Source organism: Bos mutus, chromosome 22 (assembly GCF_027580195.1).
Source record: "Bos mutus isolate GX-2022 chromosome 22, NWIPB_WYAK_1.1, whole genome shotgun sequence".
Classification (NCBI taxonomy): Eukaryota; Metazoa; Chordata; class Mammalia; order Artiodactyla; family Bovidae; genus Bos; species Bos mutus.
Window position 1 is genome coordinate 72,037,293 of NC_091638.1, and position 16,173 is coordinate 72,053,465.

At 47.5% G+C, this 16,173-nt stretch overlaps 1 protein-coding gene across 1 annotated transcript; it reads right to left on the reverse strand.

Annotated features, from left to right (window-relative positions):
* Window positions 1–4,553: 4,553 nt before the first annotated feature.
* On the reverse strand, window positions 4,554–14,624 carry LOC102281026 (pregnancy-associated glycoprotein 2). The gene is made up of 9 exons (XM_005909453.2): window positions 14,536–14,624; window positions 13,294–13,444; window positions 12,178–12,295; window positions 11,969–12,087; window positions 10,546–10,745; window positions 9,516–9,632; window positions 7,611–7,755; window positions 7,425–7,523; window positions 4,554–4,715 (listed from the first exon to the last, which is right to left on the reverse strand). The coding sequence occupies exons 1-9, from the start codon at window positions 14,586–14,588 to the stop codon at window positions 4,554–4,556; spliced, it is 1,164 nt and encodes a 387-aa protein (XP_005909515.2). The 5' UTR covers window positions 14,589–14,624.
* Between the last annotated feature and the right edge of the window lie 1,549 nt (window positions 14,625–16,173).

Here is a 16,173-nt window from a genome sequence, read left to right on the forward strand (position 1 = left end):
GGAGAGCTGATGGGAATGACTTCATATTGCTAAATAGCTCTTCCAAGTAGATGAAATCAACCGGCAGGTTTCCCAGCAGAGAGGTCAGAGCGGGTGAAACGTGCTTGCAATATCCACCATGGCCACTAGATGTCAGTCCTTCACCATCTGTTGCAGGATGGCTTTTTCTATGGGACTCAATATCGACTGAACGACTTCACTTTCACTTTTCACTTTCATGCACTGGAGAAGGAAATGGCAACCCACTCCAGTGTTCTTGCCTGGAGAATCCCAGGGACGGGGGAGCCTGGTGGGCTGCCGTCTGTGGGGTCGCACAGAGTCGGACACGACTGAAGCGACTTAGCAGCAGCAGTAGCAGCAGCAGCAATAGGCTCCAGCAGCCAACTCCAGCAAAGAAACGGTCCCCTCTTTGTCGGAAGGCTCTGTATTTTATAGAATAATGCTTAACTTTCTTCTGATCATAAATGCCATTCCTGAAAGAACTAAGAAAAGCATAAGGGGAAACATTTTCCGAATTGCTACCACCTTGATATAAATCATTGTTATACACGTTCGGTCTTTGTCTAGTGTTAACAGTGAAATATAGTAACAGCTCATTCTACTGTGTTTCAGGCGCTGTCCTAAAGGCTTTCCGTAGATTAATTAACTTCATCCTCACTATAGCTCTACAAGTTTGAGGATTATTCTTTCCTGTTTATATATATATGTGAGTATATATATGTATGTATATAACTATCTGATTGAGATGTATTTCAAATGTCATAAATTCTATCATTCACAGTGTACAGCTTAGTGATTTTTCATATATTCATGGAGTTATGTAGCCATCATCATGGCTTAAATTTAGAACATTTCAGCAGTCCAGAAAGAAGCAATGTACAATTTAGCAGTCAGCCTCTGCTCCCTTCCCTTCAGTTAGAAAGGACTATTCATTTTTAATTTTTTTAACTGGAGTATCATTGCTTTACTAACAATTATGTTATGTTAGTAACATAACATAATGTTATGTTAGTAACATAACATAATGTTATGTTAGTAACATAACATAATGTTATGTTAGTAACATAACATTATGTTATGTTAGTTTCTGCTGTACAACAACACGAATCAGCTGTATGTATACATAAGACTTTTCATTTTTTAAAAGGTATTTGTTTCTTTATTTATTGTAGCAATAGGAGAAGAAGGGAGCGACAGAGAATGAAATGATTGGATGGCATCACTGAATCAAAGGACATGAGTTTGAGTAAACTCCGGGAGATAGTGAAGGACAGGGAAGTCTGGCGTGCTGCAGTTCATGGGGTCACAGAATTGGACACGACTTAATGACTTAGCAACAATAACAAACATTTAACATGAGATCCTTTGCCTTAACAGAAAGGTAAGTGCACAATACAGTATTGGTAATGATAGGCATTAGGCTGTATATCAGATCTCTACTTATGTATACTTATGTATACTTATGTATATCTCTATCTCAACTTACTTATGTTGTGTAGCTGAAACTTCATACCATTTGAATAGCAGCTCCTCATTTCCTCCTCTCCTTAACCCCTGACAACCACCACTTGACTCTCTGCTGCTATGAATTTGACTATTTTAGAAAACTTATATGGGTGGAATCATACTGTGTTCATCCTTCTGTGACTGGCTTCTCTCACTTCCCATAACATCCTCCAGGTTCATTTAACTTGTTGAAAATGGCAGGATTTCCTCCTTTTAAAAAGGCTGAATAATATCTATTGTTTGTCTCTACCACGTTTTCTTTATTCATCCAACTGTTGATGGATCCAGGCTGTTTCTGCATCTCGGCTATTGTGGGAAGCACTGCAGTGTACACGGGAGGACAAATGTCCTTTGAGATCATGATTATAATTTTTTTTTTTTGGAATAAATACCCAAGCGTGGCATTGCTGGATCAAATACTGATTTACAAAAAATTTCCTTTTGGAAAAACCTCAATTCTGTTTTGCAGCAGTTGCACCATTTCACATGCCCACCGTTGGTGTACAGGGTTCCACATCCTCATTGTGCTACCTTTTGAGTTTTGATAATGACCATCCTCATAGATGTGAGATAGTACCTCATGGTCATTTGACTTGGGTTTCCTGATGATTAGTGAAGAAGGAACAATCCCTACCCCCAAATATACAGAATAGGAAACTGATTTCCAGGGATGAATTTATTAAGGTCACAACTAGTAGGTCTCAGAGGTGGGATTTGAGCCCAGGCAGAAAAGCCGCAGGATATACATGCCTGGCGAGGATGCTGCACTGTCTTCCACGTGCTCTGCAAGCCTGGGATCATGCTGTTTTTATTCTGTTCTTTTCTCTCAGTGTCCTACTGGAAGAATTTCTCTTAACATTGAATACTATTTTCAGGCAGTTGGTTGCATGATGGCCTGTCTATGCTGTGGACACTCTATGTTGAATGGACCTTGGAATATCCCAGTGTTTCCCTTTTGTAAGAGACTCAGAGGAATTCTTTCTTGCTCCTTTATGTTTGTGGGTGCTTCTGATCATAGAAGTGAAAGTCGCTCAGTCGTGTCCGACTCTTGCAATCCCTTGGACTATACAGTCCACGGAATTCTCCAGGCCAGAGTACTGGAGTGGTTTTTCTCTTCTCCAGGGGATCTTCCCAGCCCAGGGATCAAACTCATGTCTCCCACATAGAAGGCGGATTCTTTATCAGCTGAGCCACAGGGGAAGCCCAATGGCTTTACATAAATGTTAGAAGCAAAATTTCTTGGACAAAAGGCCACAGGTATATTTAGGACAAATCGTCTCCAAAAAGATTGAACAAATTTACACTCTTAGTAGAAGTGTTCATGACCTATCTTTTTCTTGTTGTTTGTGGTTTTTTTTTTTTGACCTTTTCTTTCACCAAAGTCTAATAATCTATGGTCTACAATTTGTAAAGGATAAAAGTGGAGGTTGGGGGAAGATAGCTGCTTTGAAGATCAGAATTCATCCTCAAGTTGGTGGTGCAGGCTGCAAATACAGAACCTTAAGATCAGGAGGCTCATTAACAGACTCCAGCTCCAGCCCTGGTCTTAGGCTGATCTAGGGGAGCAAAGCCTGACCTTCTCCAGTTGATACTATGCAGTAGCCGTGCTGAGACCATGCATGTGTTCTGACATGGATGACGCAATGTGTCCCTGAGAAGTATCTACTAATTCACCCATTCATTTACTCAACATGCATTACCTGAGGGCCTGCTATGTGCCTGTCACCAGTGCTGGAGCCAGAAGATTGGAGAAGACTTCTTTTCATCTGTACAATGGGGGTTATGCCTTGCAGGGACTCCCTGGGGGTCAGTAAGATTTAGCGTCTGTAATTAACCTGAGTTATTATTCTAACTTTTGTTGGTGGTTTCTCATTGACAGAATTGTTGCTTATGGTTCCATGAAGACCACCTGGAAAATGAGTTGGAGTGACTGTTCACTTGAGTCTTCATTTAGCTCACTTCATGACATTTACTGTTAAAAAAAAGAACCACCAGTTTTACACTCACCTCTTCCCCATTTATCAGCTTTGGTAGCCAGTCTGCTTTCATTCCCCTCAAGCCAGTCATAATCCCGCATCACCTCAAAGGAGCCAGGCACAAGTACCCGTGGACATATGGCCGATCTGCACACAGATGGTAACTGCAGGGTTTACGGGTGTGTTTCAGGGTTGGGGGGACAAGCCAGAAGGCAGTGCCCGTCCCCTTGTCCCATGCCAGCCATTTCCCATCTCCCTGAAGAGGAAGCTCTTTACTCCTGTGGTCTCCCACCTACACCTCTGCTGTTTTCTGCATCTGTGAGATGGTCTAGAACATCCCCCTGTCACTTCTTTGGGCTGCCTTTCCCCAGTTTCAACCACATTCTTCTGTAGAAATCTGTCAATCATGTTTGCTGTGGGGGCAGGGCCACATGATCAACTGAGCCAAGCATAGGACCCCATGCCCCTGCCAGGATGGTTGGTCCGGTGCTGGACACATGCTCTGATGTGGCCTATTCAGAGCCCTCCCTGGAACCCTGGTGTCTTCTGAGCTTCTTTCCTTACTGGTTAGTCGTCTTAGACAGATAAAACCCTGGGGCAGGCAGCTTCAGACTCCCTCACTAGATGTAGAGGCCTGAAGGAAGAAAGCTGTCAGGTAAGAGAATCAATGATGAGAGAAGAGAAACAGCCAGGGGGAGAAAGAGTGAGCTGATGACTTCTGATGCCTTGGGTCCAGTCTCTGAGATCTTTAGATCTCTGGTTCCTGCATCCCAGACCCTCAATGTCCTTCCAATAAGTCTCCCCTTTTCTTGAAGCCAGTTGGAGTTGGGCTCCTCTGACTTGTGGTTGAGGCTTGATTCTATATCCTGCTGCGTTATGATGCATATCCCAGACCCAAAGAGAGGCACCCATTCGTATCAGCACCATTGAGATGAATCTTTTATTCTTTACTGAGAATACGGCTTTGCAGAGCATCAGGCATAGTTCACCAGCATCCCTGGGTGGGATGGCCCTGCATGTGAGTGAGTGTGTGTTTGTCTGGCCCTGATTGATTCCTGTAGCAGCCTGAATTTATGCTGCAGGAGCCAGGCCAATCCTGTTATTTCCTCGGTCATAAACTGAAAAATACAGCCTCAGGAAGACATCACCCAGGATCCAGGTCTCCGAGGTTCCCAAATTTTTCAAGATCTCTGTGCCCCCTTGAAAGCTGATAAAGCAGATCCTCTCAGAAAACTGGGGGAGACAGAAATACACACCAGTCAGCCTGAGCCCTTACCTGTCACCCCCCTCAATATCCAGAGCAGACAGCTTTTCCATTTTCCTTTGGGAAGAATCAAGTGTTTCTCTGAGCAACTGCAGAAGTGGGGGTACAGGAACAAGAAGGGCCGAAACAAATGGTTGTCCCGACAGGGGCCTGGGGAGGGGAGGATTGGGAGTTTGGATTATCGGATGCTAACTAATATATGTGTGCTTAGTTGCTCAATTGTGTCCAACTCTTGTGACCCCATAGACTGTAGCCTGCCAGGCTCCTCTGTCCATGGGATTCTCCAGGCAAGAATATTGGAGTGGGTTGCCATTTCCTTCTCTGGGGGATCTTCCCGACCCAGAAATCAAACCCAGGTCTCCTGCATTGCAGGTAGACTCTATTGATTGAACTACGAGGGAAGCCCACAGTTAAACAACAAAGTCCTACTGTATGGCACAAGAAACTGTTCAGTAACCTGTGATAAACTGTAACAGAAAAAAATATGAAGAAGAGTATGGATATACTTGTATATATATAAAGCTGAGTGACTTTGATGTATAACGAAATTAACACAACATTGTAAATCAGCTGTATTTCAATGCATGTGTGTTAGTTGCTCAGCTGTGTATGACTCTGCGACCCCACAGACTGTAGCCCTCCAGGCTCCTCTGTCCTTGTGATTCTCCAGGCAAGAATACTGGAGTGGGGAGCCATTCCCTTCTCCAGGGGATCGTCCCAACCCAGGGATCAAACCTGGGTCTCCTGCACTGCAAACAGGCTCCTTACTATCTGAGCCACCAGGGAAGCTCAATACTTCAATAAATTTTATTTAAAAGGTACAAGAATGGCCTGTAGTTCCCCTCACACTCTAAGTTTCCTTCATTATGACCCCAATCACTGTTTTCTCTGCAGAGAATGGCTGTTCTTCTCCCCATTCCCCACAACCTATTCTTTTTCTAAAAATTTTAAAATTTTGAATTGGAGTACTGTGGTGTTGGAGAAGACTCTTGAGAGTCCCTTGGACTGCAAGGAGATCCAACCAGTCCATTCTGAAGGAGATCAGCCCTGGGATTTCTTTGGAGGGAATGATGCTGAAGCTGAAACTCCAGTACTTTGGCCACCTCATGTGAAGAGTTGACTCATTGGAAAAGACTCTGATGCTGGGAGGGATTGAGGGCAGGAGGAGAAGGGGATGACAGAGAATGAGATGGCTGGATGGCATCACCGACTCAATGGACGTGAGTCTGAGTGAACTCTGGGAGTTGGTGATGGACAGGGAGGCCTGGCATGCCGCGATTCATGGGGTCGCAAAGAGTCGGACACGACTGAGCGACTGAACTGAACTGAATTAACATTATTGTGATAGTTTCAGATGGACTGCAAAGGGACTCAGCCATACACATACATATATCCATTCTCCTCCAAACTCCCCTCCCAACCAGGCTGCCACATAATACCAAGCAGAGTTCCCTGTGCTACACAGTAAGTTGTTTTTGGTTATCCATTTTAAATATAGCAGTGCCCACAACTGGTTATTTATACCCTGCTAAAACCTTCTAGGGCTTCCCTGGTGGCTCAGTGGTAAAGAATCAGCTTGCAATGCCGGAGACTTAAGAGACATTGGTTCGATTTCTGGGTCGAGAAGATCTCCTGGGGGAGACCATGGCAACCCATTCCAGTATTCTTGTCTAGAGAATCCCCATGGACAGAGGAGCCTGCCGGGCTATGATCTATAGGGTGGCAGAGTTGGACACAATTGAAGCGACATAGCACACACACAGACCCTCTAGGAAGCCTTCCTGACCCACATTCACCCTCCCTGGATACTCCAGGCTGGCTTGGGTGACTTACCCTGGTGCTCCTCCGGTCTGCAGCTCTCATCACCCCTAATCTGTCCCCAGCTCCCCTTTGCACAGCCCCTGAGGGTTCCATTTGCACATAATCCAGTGTAGATTCTGCTTGACCAAGCAGACCTCCTCATGCCTCTATGAGGCTGGGGGTTTAGAATTACTGCAATTCCCTCTCTTCCTCAAAGCCTTCTTTGAGCCCATCAGCTTGCCCTGAACTCCCATAGGGAGCTGACATTAAGTCTTAACCGTGTGCTGGGGCTGTGCAGTCACTGTGCTCCCTTTATTCACCTTAGCATCCAACCTTCCCCACAGAGTGGTTTGGTACCCCAACTCACAGAGGGGGCACTGTGAGTGCAAGGGGAAGCTGCAGCCAAGGACTAGGGTGACCATGTAATTTATCATCCCAACCCGCACACTTTTGAGAAGGGAAGAGAGACTGTTAATCACTATACTGGGACAGGAGATGGGGACTGTTTCCAGCCAAACCCTCCCTTGTCACTTGGCTTATTTCAGGGATTACTAGAATTGACTTTCCGTATTCATGCATCTGAGGGCACTGGTTGAACTGAGGCTTTGTGAGGCAGAGGCCCTTAGTGTTCCCCTCTCCTTGTGCCAGGCATGATGCCAGCAAGGGATGGTGTCTCCACGTTTATTTCAGGAGGATGAATGTCCCAGACTGCCCTCTACTCTCACATGGTTGGTTTTGTGGGAGGCACTGGCCCAGCCACAGGGGCTCAGTAGCATCTGCAATGGTGTGACCTGGCCTGCAGAGGGCGCCCTCCTCCTAGCAGCAGCCCAAGGGTTCTGTCCCAGTTTGACAGCCAGCCCCCAGCGTTGCCCCCTCACCCTCTGGATGTAGTAGTCAGGGGGCACAGGGTAGACGATGCCGTTGATGGTGAGGAGGAGCGTAGGCAGGCTATTGACGGCATCACATGAAAGCATTTGCTGTAAGACAGAGAGGAAGATAGGTGGGCCCAGGTGATCCTAGGTGTGGAGGGAGCCCAGGAGGGAGGCTGTGGCATGACCCTTCACCTCGTCATTCAGGATTGGATTAGGGTTCATGAGCTTCAGGATGTCAGTGACCAGGTGAGTTGGCCCAACCAGCAACGAGGTCCCAGTATCCACAACGGCCTGACATCCTTGGGAACAACCGACCACATTCCCGTTCATGGTCATGCTGAGAGAAAGTGGGACAAAGCAGGCACCAGGTCACTCCGAAGTCTCGCCCACGACTGCCCCCTCCCTGACTGTCCCTGAACAGCCCTTCAGCTCTCGCCCGGACTCTGTTGTCCTTTGTTCTGGTCACATCACCCTTTTGACTTCCTTTCAGTTCTTGAATGTACCAGGTTCTTTCATGTCTCAGGGCCTGGGCACGGGCTGGTCACCCTTCTTAGGCCATCCCCTCTGTCTAGCGAATTTCTGTTCATCTTCCAGGTTCTAGTTTAACTGTCACTTTTCAGGGAAGCCTTCCCCCCAGACTAGATCGGGCTCCCGTCTTGGTTACTCTCTGTAGACACTTCTTCGTGTCTAGCATGCTGCTGCTGCTAAGCCGCTTCAGTCGTGTCCGACTCTGTGCGACCCCTTAGACGGCAGCCCACCAGCTCCCCTGTCCCTGGGATTCTCCAGGCAAGAACACTGGAGTGGGTTGCCATTTCCTTCTCCAGTGCATAAAAGTGAAAAGTGAAAGTGAAGTCGTTCAGAAGTGTCCTACTCTTTGCGACCCCATGGACTGCAGCCCACCAGGCTCCTCCGTCCATAGGATTTTCCAGGCAAGAGTACTGGGGTGGGGTGCCATTGCCTTCTCTGTACCAAAGTAGTAATTCATTATGTGTGTGAGTCGTTTCACATGCATCTGCCTTAGTAGGTGTATGGGCAAGTTGTATCCTTAGTGCCTCCCTCAGTACCCAGCACATAGCAGATGCATAATGTGTGTCTGTTGGATGAATGAATGAAAAAATGAAAGAGGAACACCCAGAGACTTGTATCTGTCATGTGACCAATAGTAGGTCCACCCACACAGTGAGGTGGGAGGTTCCCCGGGGCAGCAGATGCTTAAAGTGGGGGTGGGGGAGACACAGGCTGCCCTGGGAGCGGGTGTGTCCCATCACCGCCCCCTCACCCGGCTCAGACACTGAGGCCCAGGCCAGAGGAGCATGAGCCAATCCAGGGGACCTCCGAAGGACGGGAAAGCTTTTGTCTGAGGATATCATAGAGAATCCCATTAATTATTGCCCCCTGTTCTCAGGCCACTCCTGAATCCCAGCTTCCTGATTTGGTCACAGCCCCTGCCCGACTGTGTCCTCAGTTTGGGCAGTAAGTACACTGTTTAGGTGGGGTGTCTCTTTTTATGAGTTGCTCTCAGGTCTCAAGATTTCAGCCACCCTCTCTCCACTGCTGGGTAACTTCTCCCTGAGGAGACCAGATTTTCCGGTTTGTCCTGGACTTTTTCTCTATTTCTGCTGACAATTCTGTATCCTGAGGACCCCTTTGGTCCTGGGTGGCCCTGGTCAGTAGGTCATCTTAACACAATCCTGTTCAGGTTGGTGAAATTCCCCCGATCCTCTTTTCACCACACTATAGGGTCCTCTAACCAGGCTCCCCACCTCACAGCACAGGGGTGCAGCCCTCCCCCAGCCCAGGCCTCTCTGGACCCTTTCAGGACCCTGGTCAGAGGGCTGGTCAGGAGCCCTGGGGCGCCTGTGAACTATAGGTGATGTTTGTATCTGTGCTTGTGTGTCTGTGTGTGTGCTTGTGTGTATCTGTGTGCCTGTGTGTGTTTATATGTGTCTCTGTATGTGTTTTTATGTGTGTCTTTGTGGGTGGAGTATATGTCTGTGAGGGACTGAGTGTCTGTGCGTGCCTTTGTATGCGTCTGCCTGTGTTCCTGTGGATGTGTGGGAGCATCACTTGGGGTGATCCTCGGAGGGGGAGACTTACCTGCTCATGGCTACCTGCCAGAAGCGGGCTTGGGTCACTGGGATCCACTGGAGTTTTCCCTTGTGGTAGGTGTGGTCCACCCCGCCAAACATCACCGTGCTGATGTTTTCTGGCCGGCTGAAGAGAGAAGGATGAGGGGGGCTCATTGGAGGAGAGAAACGCCAGACACTGTCTGAGGGCTGTGCTTCTCCATCCATCAGAGGCACTATTATGGTCCCCATTTTACAGATGCAAAAACTGAGGCTCGGAGGGATTGAGTACCTGACCAAGGTCAGTCACCATCTAATGAGAGAAGAGGTTTGAAGCTGGGCAACCTGGACTGTATCCGACCACCCATCCTTCTGAAGAGGACCCGGTCCCCTCCAGCTACCTGAGTGCTCAGATATACCCTCAGAGGACTTCGTGCTGGAGGGGTCTGGCTTCCTTCTTGTCTAGCCTTTCAGTTTTCATGAAAGTCGAGGCCTGAGGGTGTTATGGCATAGGTTCAGGGTCACCCAGGGCTGGTTTCACTGGCCTGTTCCCTGTGCCATCCATGGGACTCCAGATTCAGCAGGTCCCCCACCTCTTCTCTCCCTGTCTTAAAATTCCTAGTATATTTTGAACACAGGGTCCTATGTTTTCATTTTGCATTGGCTCCTGCAAACTGTGTAGCTGGTCCTGTGTTCCCAGTAAATTGTTAGCGAGGAAGGAACATTCCTGCCATCTCCTCCTTCCTTCCATATCAAATTCGTCAGCACATCCTGTTGCCTTTTCCTCCAATCCATTTCCTGACACCTTCCATTGCTCTCCCTCTTATCTCCACTACCTTAGACCAAGCCACTGCTCTTGAGCCCAAGAGCACGGTTATGTTCCAATGAAATTGTATTTACAAACACCAGTGATGGGGCCAGATGTGACCCTGAGGCTGTAGTTCTCCCGTGTTAGACTATCTATTGTGAAAATTCTGGATCAGGTAGTCTATAATTTTTCATGCAGCTGGCAAGCATTGTATAGCTAATTCGAAGAGAGATCTGGTCTACTTCAGACTTACGAGCTCAAGTAGAAGGCAAAGACTGGCTCAGAAATGACTTCTCGATTCTTCAGGTTGTCGAAGACTGGGGTGGTCCCCTGGATGGCGAGGCTGGGGTAGGCCAAGCCCAGGATGCCATCATAAGGTACTTGTTCCAGGACCCCACTGGACTGATTCTGGCTCAAGCCAAAAATCTGGTTCACGATGACAAGGTTCCCGATCTGTGTGAGAGGAGAGTGTTCCCATATAATGTTTTGGGAAATGGGGCTGATACTGGGCTGGGGAGGAAATATCATTAGCATTGCAGAGAAGAAGTGAGACCTGGCTCTATGCCCTGGGTTAATATCAGATGGTCAGACCAAGCTGGGCAGGAACTTGGTTTCCATTGGTGTGGGGCTGTGTATTTTAAGAGCATCTACTTCTCACACGTGCAAACGCCATCTGAGTCAAATTGGCTTCATGCCTTCTGTACAGGTGGGGCAACAGGATAGGACTGAATGGTGCCCCCTTGTGGACAAAGCGAGTAGAGAACCGGGTAGCCTTCCCTTTGGCATCACTATGATCTAATGACAGAAAGGGACTGAATTCATTGTAATGTACTGTGAATTATGCATGTGCCCAGAAAGACAGAAGCCCATTATACAATGTCGCTGGCAGGGTTCTTAGGAAAACTCTGCCTGGCAAACAGGCTTTTCAGGGTGTGAACACTTGTGTGTGAGTGCCTGTGCATGTGTGAGAAAGAGAGAGACAGAGAAACACAGGGAAAGCATACTCAGGCACTTAGGGGGAGGCAAGATATAGTTTTCATTAGACTCTCAAAGGCCCCCTAGAGTGAGAATCCATTTATCAGGCCTCTCCCACATCTATGACTCCTGCTTTACCTGCCTGGATACCTGAAATCCTGGGCTGCCCCCAGGGACCCCAGATCAGTTTTAACCTCTTCCCAAATTCCCATGCCTGCTTGAGTCCTGACTGGCCAGCCCAGCTCCACCGCTTACCACATGTGTGACCTTGGCCATGCCCTTGCTCTCTGCACCTCAGGTCCCTCACCTGTATCACGAGCTGATCATAGTACCTGCTGTGTGGGTCGCTACCAGATTAAACAAGTTATTACTGTGAATGTGCCTGGTAGAGTTTCTGAGAATATAAAAGCCCGCCTCCCTACTCCCAGCGAAATGAACCTTGGGCTGCTCACAGGCAAAGGAGCTGCAAATCCACCCCCCAAGCCACTGCCTGGGTTAGCCACTGTGGGAGCTTGTGTGTCCAGGCAAAGGCCCTACCCAGCAGGTGACCAGCCACTAGGGGACTTTGGGAAGTGGTCATGTTTGACGGGGCCACAAGGGAAAACTCCAGTGGGTACCTTCCCAGCTGGTCCTGCATCTGTTTTGTAAGCAGTGATCGCTCCCAGGGCCAGCTCTGACTCAGCCCCTGGTTTCCACGTTACCTGAATGGTGTCAGAGCCAAGAACCCCTTTCATGCTCCCAGAGCCGTAGACGAGTTCAATTTTCTGGTTCAAAGGCTGGAAGGTGGTGGACTTCTGAGGGTTGAATCTCTTATGTTTAGCTGCCAACACAAGTGATGGGTATCTGTCAGGTGCCAAGATAGAGAAGAGGGGAGGGGGAGGACAGGATGGGTGGGGGGCTGGGCACTCACAGCAGGAGGGACTTTGGCAGTCGACAGAGGGCACCCACAAGTCAGATGAGCCGGTGTCAAAGTTGACCTGGAACTCTTGAGGAGGTGTTCCAATGGTGATCGTACCAAAGTAGACAGCCTACAGGGGCCGGGGAGAGGAGTTTAGGGCAGACCTGGCTGCCTGGATATCCCCCGATTCCTGGAGTACTGCCTCCCTCTGGGCATCCCAGGTCTCCAGAAATCACTTTCCAACTGCCCCCCGCCCCCCACAGCCTCTGCTCAGACCAGTCCCTTCATTTGAGAAGCTCTGCTGTCTCTTCTTTAAGGCCCAGTCTCAGTGCCTCCTCCTCCAGGTGGCCTTCCTAGGTCACCCCAGGCCACTCCCTCTAAACTCAGACCATGTCCTGTCAACAGCACGCAGATGGCCCTTTCGTTTGACATGTATTTAATCTTTGCCTCTCTCTCAGCCTAGCCTGTGCATTGTTGAAGAAGATAAAGCTCTTTTTTTTTTTTTTTGAAAATCACTATAGTGTTAATTTTTTATGATCTCACATGCCTTAGGGGCTCAGTAACATTTTTTTTAATTTAATTTAATTTTTTAACTTTACAATATTGTATTTGCTTTGCCATATATCAACATGAATCCGTCACAGGTATGCACATGTTCCCCATCCTGAACCCTCCTCCCTCCTTCCTCCCCGTATCATCCCTCTGGGTCGTCCCAGTGCACCAGCCCCTGGTGTCATTCCTGGATATGTGGAGGGTGAACTTTCTCTGCCTGGGTTTCACATTTGATGCAGTTGGCTTTACCTTTTGATCAGTCATGGCTCACCCTTCATCTGTAACTGAGTGGCTCCCTTTGCTCAGAAAGAACAATTTCTCTCAAATTACTGCCACATCTTTAACACAGAAACGGATGTTTACCTCCCCGCTGATCATGCCGGACCCAGTCACCACAGACCAAGAGTTGAAGGTGAGAGTGACTTCTCCTCTGGGAACGGGGTCCCTTTCCCCGCGTGTTTCCGCCTCTTGCAGAGGCCCCACCCCAATCCCCCACCTGACACCTCCAGATGAACCCCAGTGCTAGGTCGGACCACCAGGGGGCGCTGTGGAGCACCATCCTCCCAACACGCTCACATTCTGGAAATTCTTCAGTTGGTGAGAAGAGAATTTCTTGTCAGGATCAGAATCCTGGGACAGGCTGTGAGGTTGTTCATCCAAGAAATCTTCCAGCAATTGTTTTTCCCTGATGGCTTCTTGCATGGTCTTCATCTTCGTTAGAGGGATTCTTTCACCGCGCATGGGGAAAAGGAAGCAAGGAAGGGGCAGCCGTCAGTTGTCCCTGTTATGACTGTCATACTTGACATTGTAATGGCACTTTGTAGTTTTTAAGCCTTTTTATGTGCCATCTTTATTATTAGAATGCTGTGCAGAGACCATGGCAAAGACCTAGGTCTGACTATAGGCTCTGTCGTGTAATCTTGGGTAAGCCGTATGACCATTTGGAGTCTCAATTTCTCATTGGTAAAAAGGTGAATCTTAATAATCCCCACCCCCACCCCCCATATGCAATGTTTTGTGTATTAAGTGAGATGATGGATATAATGTTTCTAATATACAGGAAGTCTCAGCAGTGACAGCCATTACCATTGCTGTTGCCATCCCACCCTATCTTTTTCAAAGAATCTCAGGGAGTGACGTAGAAGGGGATCATTACCCTGTTTTTACAGGGGAAGAAAGGAAATGCAGGGAGTTTGTGACTTGTTTGTGGTCATACAACTTTGTTAGAGATAAAACAGCATAGAAGTAGCCCTCCTCATCTTCATCCAGGGCGCTAACAGAAAAGATGGATGAGAGTAAATGTCAGGGGATGGAGAATAAATTAGAGAAATTAAGAGTCTAGAGAAGTAAGGAAGAATCAAAATAGAAAAAAACAAAACAGAGACTTCTGCATGCACAGAGATATCAAGAGATGGTGAGATAAAAAAAGAGAGATACACAGATGAAGACACTGACACATTCACACAGAGGTGGAGAGAGAGCAGAGAGAAGACCTAGAAGCAAATGCAAGAGAAATGCTGTTTCACAGGATCACACATACAGTTGTACAGGTTGTGCACTGAACAATTCCAAGAAGTGCCATTTTTACAAAGGTCATGAGGTGATTGGCACCCGCAGAGTTGTGCAACCCTGCAGGTGTGCCCCAAGACGCCTGGGCCCCACAGTGCCCATGACAAGGGTCTCATCAATAAGTGAGAGCCAGTAAGACTGCCAGAGAATGACTACTTTCTCTTCTTACCCTGGTGGGTGGAAGAATAAGAGGATGACAAGAGAAATCCCCAAAAGAGAGATGATGCCACTAATAGTTCCTGTACTTACTTGACTATGCACTCTGAGAGGGCCACCAACCCGAGAAGCACAAGCCACTTCATGCTTCTTTCCTGGTTTCAAGTACTCAGGGAATATCGAGTTCTGAGCTTGCAGTGGTGAACAGGAGCTCCTAGTTATATATACTCTGACCTGCCCTAATTTTCCCCTTTAGGCTAATGGTGGATCTGATAAGAAACATGAACCTTTCTGTAAAATCTTTACCTCTCTCAGTCTCTCTGTGTATTCGACTTGGAAAATTCTCAGAATACAGAGAGACTACTGTAATTTCTTCCTTGAGGCTTGGATGGAAGATTAAACTAAACTAAGAGTGGCAAAACTCTTGCCAGCTGGGACACAAAACCCTGCTAATAATGTGATAAAAGTAAATGCCGGGGGCCATGCTAGACATTCGTGATCTCATGTGGTCTTTCTAGACACTTCACGAGATGCGCATGGCTGTGCTCAGTTGGGGAGGAAATTGCTAGGAGGAAGAAAAGGTCAAATGGCAAAGTGAAGACTTTAGGGGCAGCCCAGTGACATCTGAGTGACTAGGTAGAGGGACTTTGGCACAGATCAGGCGCACTTTTGATGCCAATCTGTGTCAAAGATCTAGACTAGAGCAGTATTACAACTGCACGGTTTCAGTATTGGAAGAAATGTGATGCAGGCATCCACAAGATACTATATCATCCAATAAACGTATAAGGAGAGCCCTGTGTGCTGAGGTCTGGCTAGGATGCTGAAAAACCAAAGTCGTACAAGACACAGGCGGTCCGTATCCTCAGGGGCTAGCGGTCTAGGGCAGTTCTCACAAACTCGTGGCCCAGGAGGCAAGAGAAATGATGGAAGGGTGGGTGGGCATCCTGGACACGGGGCATCATGGGCCCTACCACTGGGGCAAGCTCTCCTCAGCTCCAACCAGAGGCTGCCATGCTGGAAAGCTGGCCAAGTTTTCAAGAGAAGTGAGAAGTCTGGGTATTTATGTACAATCTCTTTATTTTAAATGTTAGCAACTTATCTTTTTTTTTTTTTTTTTCCAAAAAACAATTCCCCAACAAATGTGTTCTGGATTCAGCCTGGGGGCTGTGCAGTTCTTTATGTCTGGCTTAGAGGTGGGGATAGAGAGGGGACAGGGAGGGGGTTCAATTGAAGCTGGTTGATTGCATATGGGTGTGAATGCATATTAAACATGTTAATTTTCCTTCTACTTGTAAAAAAAGAATAGCAGGGTCATATAAACCATGAATTTAATATTGTCCATTTGCTGAGGAGAAATGGGTTGAATTCTGATGTAATTCACCAATAGTGTCCGTGCCTGGAAACATTTTGTCTGCTAAACCAAACGTTTGTTGTTGTTGTTCCGTGGTTCAGTATTTGCGACCCCATGGACTGCAGCATGGCCTCCCTGTCCATCACCATCTCCTGAAGCTTGTTGAAGCTCATGTCCATTGAGTCAGTGATGCCATCCGATCATCTCATCCTCTGTAGTTCTCTTCTCCTGCCTTCAATCTTTCCCATGATCAGGGCCTTTTCTAATGAGTCCATTCTTCACATCGGGTGGCCAAAGTACTGGAGCTTCAGCTTCAGCATCAGTCCTTCCATAAATATTCAGGATTGATTTCCTTCAAGATTGACTAGTTTGATCTC